The 12,178-nt window shown below is 34.6% G+C and overlaps 1 protein-coding gene and 1 long non-coding RNA gene across 14 annotated transcripts in view; both read left to right on the top strand.

Moving 5' to 3' along the window:
* The window catches only part of LOC143256934 (uncharacterized), a 496,333-nt gene that overhangs the window by 347,444 nt on the left and 136,711 nt on the right, over positions 1-12,178 (top strand). The gene's annotated exons all lie outside the window — the stretch shown is intronic.
* The window catches only part of LOC143256927 (retinoblastoma-like protein 1), a 67,108-nt gene that overhangs the window by 5,535 nt on the left and 49,395 nt on the right, over positions 1-12,178 (top strand). Inside the window, exons 2-5 of the mRNA XM_076514815.1 lie at positions 7,526-7,662; positions 8,575-8,775; positions 8,973-9,037; positions 10,615-10,740. Of these exons, the coding sequence (XP_076370930.1) occupies positions 7,526-7,662; positions 8,575-8,775; positions 8,973-9,037; positions 10,615-10,740 (529 nt within the window). The remainder of the gene's footprint in view (positions 1-7,525; positions 7,663-8,574; positions 8,776-8,972; positions 9,038-10,614; positions 10,741-12,178) is intronic.

Here is a 12,178-nt window from a genome sequence, read left to right as displayed (position 1 = left end):
TTCACCTTGGTATGCCTCATTTCCGTGTCATCTGCTGAACCAGAACGTGAATTTTCCCAGATGGCAGTTATTAAGGATGACTGGCAGTCCAAACTTATAAATGATTCTTTTAATTACTTAATGACAATAAAAATAGCTAAGAACAAAACCTGTGATCTTGCAAGCACAGAATTACTGTGCAAATCTGTAGAATCCTGATGGAAGGACAGTAAAAACCCAGGCGATTTGTAAGTCCACATGGAACTCACACACGTAGAGACAATAGAGATACTGAGTCTACATCAACTGATGTCTTAGTGCTGGATGACTAAATCTACCAGTTTGATTGATATGTCATTTTTAATGGATACAAGGCTTGTTGCCACTTGCTTTGAAATAATGCTTCAGTGCCATAAATAAAATGATTGTTTTATATAATAATTGTCTGTACTTGATTTCTTGTTTTCAGTAATGTTTGGTAACAATTTTGAGGTGTCCTGCTAAAATTTCAGATGTTTGGCAAGTTTCACTGTCCAGCAGGACGTGTCCTGCTGAAAATTTAGAATATTTCTACCTGTACATATTGGTGGAAACATCCACATCTCAACACAGTGAACTCCTCTTTAATTCAAAGGCAATTGGGGATATACCTAATGAGATTACACCTCATGCTACTTTGAATTCATCACAAGGAGTTATTGTTGAGAAGGATTTGAAGAACATCCACGAGTCAGAGATTCTCGCTGGTTTCTCCATCCAAGGAGTTTCTGCAGTCAGATGTATCTCCTCTTGCAAACATGGAATTATGGTGCCGACCAATGTCTTTATTCACACATTTGCATTTCCATGTCCACCTGCCACCATCAAGGCAGGTTATCTTAATTGCAGAGTACGGCCATACATTGCAAACCCTCTGCAATGTTTCCAGTGTCAGCGGGTTGGTCACTTGAAGAGTCATGCCATGGTTCCTTGATGTGGGCTCCTTGTGGTGGCATGGACCATGATGCCTACGAGTGTGAAATGGACCCTCATTGCATCAATTACAATGGCTCTCACCCATCCTACTTTCGTTCTTGCTCTAAAGAGTTGGAAGAAAAAGAGGGGCAACATTTGAAAACTATTCAAAACATTAGTTATCCTGAGGCAAGTTGCTGTCAACCACTTCATCTCAGACATATGATGCTGCATTCCGTTCCACTATTGCAGTGGGAGTGCAGATGGATTTCTCTGTGCCTCCAAAAGAATTATTCTCAAACAAATGAAAAGTATTTTCACCTCCATAGTTTTATAAGGTTGAATCAACTTCAACACCCATCTCTGCCCCTTGTATACATTCCACCAAACCCCAAGATCCACATCCTTAGGTTTTGGGTACAGGTATTTCCTTGGATACATTTTCTTCTCCCATTCAAGATGCAAAATGATCATTTGTTTATGTCCTCAATCACTGGAATCCCCTTCCAACAGCAAAGACCTACCCATTCGACCCAGGGCAGGATCCATGGAGGTTGACATACCTCCATCGAATATAGACAATAAAGTAAAAAGACGTGATCATAAACAGAAGCACTCTCCACCCAATTCATCTACATGTAAATGAAAATGGTCACCTTGATACAGTGGAACTGTCGAGGTTTTTCGTTCTAACCTGGATGACATCAAAACATTGATTGCTTCCTATCATCCTGTGTGTCTTTCCTTACAGGAAACATTTCAGAAACTTGTTTGATATAGTCACCTTTGGCAGTTTTCTTTCTACAGAAATGACAGGCTGTGTGATGAATGAGTGCATGGAGGGGTGGCACTGTTGGTTGATCAGCATGTGCCCATCCTGTCTTTGCCACTCGACACACCCTTGGAGGCTGTAGCCATCCGTGTTTCCTTGAGTCATATCATCACTGTTCTCTCTACCTATCACCTGGAGAGACATATGATCAATCAGGCCTTGATGCTCTCATTGAACAGTTGCCATCTCCCTTTCTAATCCTTGGGACTTCAATGGACATCATCCCCTCTGGGTAAGTGCTGATATTGATAGGAGGGGTTGTTCTGTAGAGTGTATGCTCTCTGATCACAACTTTTTTCTTTTCAATACTGGTTCTTCTACTTATTTTCATGCACCAAGTCAGTCCTTTACTGCTGTTGATTTCTCAGTTTGCTCCCCTCATTATTCTCCCATTTTTCATGGAGGGTTGGCAATAATCCACGAGGTAGTGATAATTTTCCTATAAGTTTGAGAGAGACTGGCCATGGTTGATGCTGAATCACGCAAACTGGCCCTCTTTCACTACTCTCACAGAACTTGATCCTGCCATTGTCTGTAAGCCTTCAGTAGACGACTGTGTGGCAGCAGTAACTGACTGTATTATACAAGCAGCTGCTCAGTGTATTCCTAAAACCTCGACACGTTTTCCACTATCCTTGTCTGTGGTGCAATCCTGCCTACCACATGGCACAGAAGGCTCAAAAATGGGCCTGGGATACTTCTGTAGATATTCGTGGGAACAAGCTCGCCAACACCACAGCTAAATCTATTATCTAAATCTCTATTCTGGCATTCTCATCACTGTGCCTATTCCATACATGGACTATGGTCTTGCATTCATTGCTCAGCTCTGTGCCAGCTGGCAGTCGACTTGGAGTGAGCAACGCAAAAACAAGCTTTTCCAAATAAAACCCTATATTGGGCTTTGGCCATCTTGTTCCATAAGGATTGGAAAGAGGAATTTGTTCTAACTAGATTATGCATTGGTCACAGTTTTTAGCTCATTGTTTTCTTTTATCTGGAACTGATGCACCAGTGTGTAGTTTGTGTAATACTCAGGCCACAATAAGTCACATTTTACTGTCTTGCCATCATTATGATCCTCAACGATGGTACCATTTTAAACATGTTCTCTCCCAAAGTTAGACAGTGTTATTGGTGATGGTGACACCACCTTGGTAATGTTTTTAGTTTTTTAAAGGCCATTAATCTTTTCAATGCCATTAAGTTTTTTAATTTATACATTGGCCTTTTTTTTTATTGTGATTCCCTTTTACAAATCAAAGTCCATCTGAGTTGATTTGAAATTAGAAAATGGTAACGTCAAATAACTCTAAACCGGGACTGAAAAGACCCAATTTTCGTGTCTAATGCTGCTTTTTGAACTACCTGTTAGTCATTCCAGCAAGTTATTATTAAAATTTTGCTACAAGTCTTTCAAAACTTTTATTACTTTATTTATTACTTTTTAAAAATAGCCATAATGTCAAATAACTTGGAACTAGGACTGGAAAGGCCAACTTCATGTGACTGACGATGGTTTTTGTACTTACCTGTTAGTCTTCCTGGTGAGTTATGATAATTACAGTTATGCTACAGAAAGTCCTTTGCAACTTTAATTGCTGTAGTTTTTCTGTTAACGTTGTAGACTAGATGTAAACATTGGTTTTATGCTATTTATATCTTTTAAAACTTTGTTTTCTTTTACCTTAATTTCCTCTCATGAATTTTACTAAATTTACTTTAATTTTAACTTTTTACTGTATGTTTGGTACAGATAGCCTAGCTGCTTCGTGCCATAAAACACTAAATCAAACAACCATCCAACCATAATCTCTTTTATGCTATTTGGACTTCCTCACCATATTTTGTAACAAAAACCTGTGTCCTTTTATATCCTGACCATTCCTTCATGAAATATTAAGTTGCTAGTAAGTGTTAAAATTTTATGTAAATCTTAAAAGGTATCAGATATAAAAGCCTGTTTAAAAGCCTGTAGGTAGTATTAACTAATATACTTTGCAACTTGCTTTAAACTATCTGGGCCTAGAACTGAGTATTGGTAGAAACAATGTGATGTCCTAATATCAGTTGGAAGACCTTGCTGATTGTCTTAGCCATATTAATGGAAGGTTTAAGAATATTTTGTTTTAATATTATTGCTTTAATAAAGGCATGGCTTAATGTAGGTATATATCTCTATAGATGTATCCAACTTAAGTTCTAGATTTAGACCTGTATCTAAAATACATTATAACTTACCCATTTGCAACTTTGATTTGATGTTAATGATCTTGACTGCTGAAATCAAATTCTAGATTTGTGTGCATCAAGGCAAGTCTTCTAAACCAGGTTTCAGCTATATTGTAATATTTGTGAGATTTAGAAAATCACTTAAAAAAAAAAGCTGGTTGTAATATTATTGGGTTTGTTGTGAATTCTTGCATTTGTGAAAGGGGTGGGTAAATACACACAGGAATAAACAAAATGTTAAAATGGCAGTAGTGATGGAAATGTGTTTGAAGATTGTGAGATGATCAGTTTTTAAATGTTCTCTTCTGCTTTTTGTAAGAGTGGATGTTAATGATGTTTTCCTGACCCTGAGAATCCTATCTGGAAAACTGGGATTGAACTGACCATATAGATAATAATTGTTTGGGTGAGAAAAAAAACAACAACAAAAGATTAAAATTTAAGCATTGGTACCAGGTGCTGTTTTTCCTAAAGTGTTAAAATGTGGAATGGTCAATTTGGCTGATCATGTGACCTGTACTTGTTAAAATTCTTTATATATTTAGTACTTCTAAATTTCAGTATAGTGTATACCTTCACAAACTTTGACAGTTTTTAAGTAAACATTCTGAGACTTTCACATACAAAAAACTTTTTTTGAATTATTTTTAATGAAGTAAAAGATCTGTCCATGAATATATAGAGCAGAGGTTCCCAACCTTTTGGCACTAGCGACATGAAAATGTAATTGATGAAATAAAATTAATGTTATCCCAAGCTACTTCTAACAAGGCTATGTGACTCCCCTGCCAAGGCTTTATACTAATTGGTATAACATAAATAGTAAGTAGTTTAATAGACATTTGAATGTGAGATGCTAAAACTTTGTCATACATAGTAAAGGATATCTGGGGTGAAAGGGTTAAAGATGGTCAAAGTTTAGCTATGCAAGTCTTGCTAGTTTTTGGTAGGTCAGTAGGTCACAATTGCAGATGCCTGATTACTGAAGGATTTTAAATTGTACTGATATTTTTAAAGGGCATGATAAGAATTATAGACCAATTAGTTTTACTTATGTAATGGGAAAAAATTCTACTCTGAAAAGAGCAAAATTAATAAATTTGTTAGAGATTGCCTTTTTGCAATCGTAACAGAGACAGATGATAGTGATCCAGTCAAGTCCACAGCTACTCTGTTGAATGACTTTTCTATGAAAAGCACCTTGACCACCTTCCTTGGTGTTGTCCTTATGTAGTTCTTGCATGAACTGCAGTATTTCCTCACATCTCTAAAGACTTAAGGCTAATTGAAACTGCTGCTTATTCTGTCATTTTCCTTGCTCCTAAGTGCCCTTCCACAATTGAATCAAGAACCAGCTTCATCATTTGAATCTGTTATTTTGTTAGTACTCTTATCTGTTTACTTTTCTCAGTAGAACTATCATGATAGATCTAGTATAGCATTCCTTTATGGTTCTCGTCTGTTTTGTAAGTTTCTCTCCTCTTTGGCTTATGCTTAACTTTCTCCCAGGCACTGCCCCAAAGTTTCTGTAATGGAGGGTTTCTCTTTTGCTTCCTTCAGTTTCCGTAAAACTAAATTAGGGATGTCACCTTTCAAGACTTGCAGAGACTTGATGTTTTGCTTGCTTTTCTTTTCTTGAGCTCTGGTGGTAACAACAATACTTTTTCAGTTTTCTTTTATCTGATTCCTCAACTTTCACTGCCTGGCATGTTTCCATCCACCAAGTCATAGATGGTTGTCTTCATACTCATGGTCTTGATGTCTCCCATATAGTAAGGAGTATCCATCTCTGTTTTTCCTGAGGATAACTTTCTCACTATTCTGTCAATCAACACACACAGCTGTACCTTGTTTGTCATCTGGCTGTCATATATATATATGAACAAAACTTTATCTAGCCCGGTATGGCCAGATGGGTTAAGGCATTTGACTCGTAATCTGAGAGTTGCAGGTTTGAATCCTTATGGCACCAAACATGCTCGCCTTTTCAGCTGTGGGGGCATTATAATATGATGGTCAATCCCACTATTTGCTGGTAAAAGAGTAGCCCAAAAGTTGGTAGTGAGTGCTGATGACCAGCTGCTTTCCCTCTAGTCTTACACTTAGTCTACACTAAGCTAGCACAGATAGCTCTCATGTAGCTTTGTGTGAAATTCAAAATAAAAAAAAACCTTTATTACACTACTGGTTGTATCACAGTTACAACAAATATTCAGAGCTTTAAATCATTTCTTTTTTCTTTGTCAAAGTCCACACAGTTGGGTTCAATTACTTTGAACACCCTTTGACAAGATAAATTATTCACCTCTATCTCTTAAAATACAATCTATGAAACTCACTATAAGTTGCTTTTATGTGTTCTTTGTGGCTAAACTCACAATGATGCATTCTAACTTTCACTTACTGTGTTGCCCATACATTTATATTGTCTGACTAAGGCCTAGAACCATGATACTTTATGATGTAACAATACACACTTAAAGCAACAAGAAAAATTCACAAGGTTTGAGTAATGTGGCATTCACAACAACTGAACTGTGCAGCAAATGATTTGTAAATGATTATGTAAACATGCTTGTCATAACCTGTTAATTCTAAAAAAAAAATTACATACTTTAAAGTGCATACAATATAAACTAAATACTACTCTTGTATTAAACTTAAAATGAAAAATTGTATGTATCTAACAGTTCCCATCTAAAAACAAAATATAAGAATATTGATTAACTGGAAAGGGTTCTTACGGTAGCTGATTTAATGGTTCGTGGATGGGTTAAGATCTCATAATGTGTTTTGTTTTGAGAGAAGGAGGGTAAGAGTAATTTTATTTAAATTTTAGATTATGCACAGGACTGAAAGGATAAGAGTTTCTGATTTTTTTGTTCCATGTTTTGAAGAAAATGGGATGAGAGGAAATGTTACTAACATTTGGAATAGGTAGTCTAGGGTCTAGATTATGAACTGAGTTGCTGCTGGCAGTAGTGAGGGCCTGCAAGAGTTCAATAGCCTACAGGAGTTTGAGGGAAAGGGGCATTTAAATTTATAATCATTACATAAATTATCTTCCTTGAATTATGTCATATAAATATTGGAAATATGAATGTGTTTGCAGAAATATTTGGTTTCAGATATGAAAGCTTAATGGCTACATTATTTAAGAAAGAGTATAGGGAAAAGTTATCAGGATGGTTTCAGTACTTGGAGGAAGGTATCATCTTGATTAGATTAATCCACTGAGATGATTCCACTGGAGAAAGGATCTTGAGGAAACATGGAAGTTTTTATAATTTTTAGAGGTTTGCAGTTAATAATCCAGATGACATTTTCATAAAAGCATTTACAGACAGTAAGACCAGAGAACAATTTTATGATATGAACTTGTAATGTTTATGTTCAAGAGAATGTTGTTGTGTTTTGGGTTTCTTTTATAGTATTTTTCAAAAGCTTAATATATTAAGATTTTTTAAGTTTATACAGATGATTTATTGGAGTTAAATGCATTTTGAATTTGTGAATAAATATTTGCAGGGTGATTCTCTTCACTGGCTGGCTTGTGCTCTCTATGCTGCTTGTAGAAGTGGTGTATACCAAACAGTGGGTAGGATGACTTCTGTGGAGGGTAATTGTGTGTCCTTGACTCGTCTTCTACGCTCCTGCAAACTAAGGTTCTTGTTTTATTTCTCATAATAAATCTACAAAACTATATGATTACGTATTTTATGTATCTGTGGTTGTATAGATGCCTAAGTATGAGGTTATCTAAATCTATGTATTTAAAAACGGCTGGTATTGGTAGAGAAAACACGAGTGGAGGAGCGAACAATGTTTCGACCTTTTGTGGTCATCGTCAGGTTGACTAAAGAAGGTTGAAACGTGAGCTCCTCTACTAGTGCTTTCTCTACCCATTCCAGCTGTTTTTTAGTATATAATTTTCTATATAAGTGTTTTCTTGTCTGAATTATCCAAATCCAGCTTTTAGCTACTTCAAATTTACTATAGCTCTTGATAAGCTTCAGTTTAGTTTTCATTTACATTTAGTTCAACAAATATTAATGAAAAAAATAATTAAAAAAAGAGCTAAATCACTGAAACTACAAATTTTATGGGTATGTAGATTTATGTTTAAAAGTTATGTTTAATGCTGCTATTTATTGTTACCAGGAGAATTTCAGTTTATTTCACATGAATATTTACATGAAGTTTTGCATTTGAGCAAAGCAGTTTGTTTACAAAAGTAAATTGATTATTACTGTAAAACTTTTACAAAATCATTATTTTTGCTGAAATAAAGAGAAAGTTCTCACATACAGTAACTTTTTACCAGGTTTTACTTATAAGTAAGTTTTAGTTTTCTATATTGAATATTAGAAAAAAATATAAAAACTTTCAAAATTAAGTCTAGATTTTTTTGTATTTAAGAATAAGAAATGAATATTTTAAGAAGTTGTGTGATAAACTGATCTTTGTTACACTGATAAATATAGCTGAAAGGTTATTTACTTTTTGAGGTTAAAGAAGTGACTCAGTGTCATAGTTTTTTCTTATTTATCTGCATCTGTTTATCATATTTTTTTTAGTTTAGTCCAGTTTTTTAATAAAATGAAAAAATGGGCAGATATGGCAAATTTACCTCAAGATACAAGAAAGAAGGTTGATCATCTTGAAAGGAATTTCAATGTTTCTACTGTCATTTTCAAAAAATATGAACCAATTTTTCTGGATATTTTTAAAGATCCATCACAAGACCCTCAGCGACCAGTTAGAAGTAGAAAACAAAGGTAAATTATGAGTCTCTTAGAAACTGTGTGGTGTAGTAGTTAATGTTCAGTGCATTTCTTTATTTTTGTAATGTGCAAATTATTATACAGTGTACTCAAACAATAAAGTTGGAAATAATCTCTCTTAATTGTTTAACAGTATTGCATAAATTTAACTTGCATTTTTTTTGTCTTTTTGTGAAATGTTTGTTCACTAGAAAGCCACCATGCAGTATTTCGGATGTCTTCTCTTTCTGTTGGACACTCTTTGTTCACGTCAAAGGTAAAAGTAGACTGCAGAATTTGCTATTATGAACTTTTGCATTTGCTTAAATAATGCACTTACAATAAATTATTATGAACTTTCAAAGCCAGGAAATAATCATAAATTGTAATTTGCCATTGTTATTAGATATTTGTTTTACATATGTTAAATGTTGAAGTAAACTGCATGCTAGTAGCAGTAAATTAATATATATGAATTCACTATTATATTGAATAGTCATACGTTACAACCTGCTGCTAGTCAGTACATGAGCATTTTTCTATTGTACCTATGATTTTCGTATATTAGGAATTTGCCTAGTTACTTTTATTTGTGAACAATCCACTAATTTCTAAAACCTATTCTTCACCAAAAATTTTCTTTGTTTCGATATTATAATTGTAATAATAAAATAAATAGTAGTTTTTAATATCATAAATTCATTGAAAGGTAGGAAAATGCAATATATGGTAATTTCTTTTCAGTAGTCAATGTTGAATTCAATTCTAAAATGTTTTTCATAATTTTTTTCATTTTATTTTGTTACATAATATAAAATTGAGTGAAATGTTGCTCTATTTTTTGTGTATTCAGTTATTGCTTTCTTGTGCACTTCACTTTAAAGTTTTGTTAAATACATTGATAATAATGGTACAGTGTCCCAGTTGTGCTTTTAATACTACATTGTTACTGCTTGTAAGCACAAATGGGTACTGAACAACATTTTATAAGATTTAATATGGTAACCACAAACACATTCACTAAATAAGGTAATAGCAAGAGAGAGAAAAAGAGGAAAATGAAAGAGTTAATGGTTATTACGTTATTTTTCATTTTTCCACAGTGTACACATTTCTCACTTTTATTTTTGGTATTTTGATGATGTTACTGTAAATACCTTAGTATACAGACCAAAACACTGTCTATCTCAACCTGAAGATAGAGAACTGAACTGGCTTCATAGTGTATTTATTTTACATGTATGTACATATTATTGTAGAAAGTATAAATCATAGCATGTGCTTTGTTGTATTCTTTGGTATTTGACATTTTGTGTGCTGAAAAAACTACTTAATTTATTAATTTTAAGTAGTTTGTCAGTTTTGTTCTGTTATTATATACAGAAACATTTCAAAATTCAAAAGTGAATAGGAAAATGTACAATAAAGTTACTTGTACTGAAGACTTCATGGCAGGTTGAAGCTGGTTTGGTTGATTGAGCTCATTATGTTCATTCTTGACACAATAATATAACAGTCATAAATTTGTAACTGCTGAAATGCACAACATATGATTTTAAAGCAGGTATGTAAACAAACCTGCAATAAACTATTGCATCTAAAAGTAACTAAATCTAACACTTGCACTACATAAAGAATTTAAGTTGTAACACTAGGAATAAACATAATTTGAAGTTATCAAGTAATGTTTCCAGTGATGAAGCTTGTATATTAAGTAGAGTTCATGATGTATTACAACTGTGGATAAGGGTCTGATAGCTTAACTGTAAGAGATGTATTTATAGGTGTAAAAGGTTTAATCTTTTGAAATGGGTAGGAGTTACTGATTTATAACAGGTGAAATTTGTATTTCAGGGAATTTTCCTTCAATTAGTGATGACCTTGTGAATTCCTATCATTTGTTACTGTGTTGTATAGACTTGTTCTATGGTAATGCACTTCTTGCTGACCGGAGAGATCTCCTGAATGACAAATTTGCAGGTAAAGTATGAAGTTCTGTGATGTTAAAGTGGAATAAGTTATCTTTACAGCCCTGAATTTGTAAGAATAATTTGACATTTCATTAAATGATTCCAGCTGTATTTGGTAGAAAATATGACTTTTACATTTCAGATTAAAAGTTAAGACATATTGTGCATTTAAATAACATACACTGCTGACCAAAATCTTAAGGCCAATGAACACAGAAAAATATGCATTTTGCATTGTTTGACTCAACCACTTATTTGAGTAGAGCTTTGAAAGATAAAAATAAGAAAAGAGAAAATAAAAATAAACTTTTTTAGTATTTAATAGGGAAAATGTGAACATTACGAAATTAGCCTAAATACTAGCTGGTCAAAAGTTTAAGACGATACTGAAACTAGGCGTTAATTGGTAAACACAACAAAATTTAGTTATTTGTGTTCAAGCATTAGCATTGTCAGCATCTCCTACTGAATATCCTGTGTTACATTGGGTAAAAAAATGGCAAAGGCTAAAAAGTTGATAGAGTTTGAACGTGGCAGAATTGTCGAGCTGCAAAAGAAAATCTCTCTCAACATGCCATTGCTGGTGAGATTGGGTGTAGTAAACCTGCTGTTGCAAATTTCTTAAAAGTTCCTGAGGGATACAGAATGAGAATTTCAAGTGATCGGCCCAAGAAAATTTCGCCGGCATTGGGCAGGAGGATTTGATGGGTTGTCCGGCAAGACACCAGCTGATTGTCGAACCAGATTAAGGCCCTTATGGATGCAGAATGCAGCTCAAGAACAATAAAATGGCATCTACAAGAGAAAGGCTTTAAAAACCGTAAACATCTTTAAAGGCCACACCTCCTTCCACACCATGATACAGCTCTGTTAAACTTTGCTGAGAAGCACCAAACATGGGACGTAGAAAAGTGGACGAAGGCTTTGTTCTTTGATGAGAAACAATTTAACCTGGATGATCCAGATGGCTTCCAACATTACTGGCACGATAAAGATATCCCATCAGAGACATTTTCTACACAACACAGTGGAGGAGGTTCCATCATGATCTGGGGTGCTTTCTCCTTCCATGGAACAATGAAGCCTCAGGTTATACAGGGGCATCAAACAGCAGATGGCTGCATTGGCATGTTGGAGAGAGCATCCTTATTGACTGAAGGCTCTCGCATGTTTGGAAATGACTGGATCTTTCAGCAGGACAATGCTGCAATCCACAATGCCTGGAGGACAAAGGACTTTTTCATGGTGAATAACATGATTCTTTTGTACCATCCAGCATGTTTGCCCAAACTAAACCCCATTGAAAATGTTTGGGGGTGGATGGCAAGGGAAGTCTATAGAAATGGACATCAATTCTAAACAGTGCATGATCTTTGTGAAGCCATCTTCACTACTTGGAATAACATTCCAGCCAGCCTTCTGTAAACGCTTATATCGATGATGCCAAA

Source organism: Tachypleus tridentatus, chromosome 7, assembly GCF_004210375.1.
Source record: "Tachypleus tridentatus isolate NWPU-2018 chromosome 7, ASM421037v1, whole genome shotgun sequence".
NCBI classification, from domain to species: Eukaryota; Metazoa; Arthropoda; class Merostomata; order Xiphosura; family Limulidae; genus Tachypleus; species Tachypleus tridentatus.
Note: the sequence above shows the minus strand (reverse complement) of the source record. Positions and strands in the feature narration are given on the sequence as shown.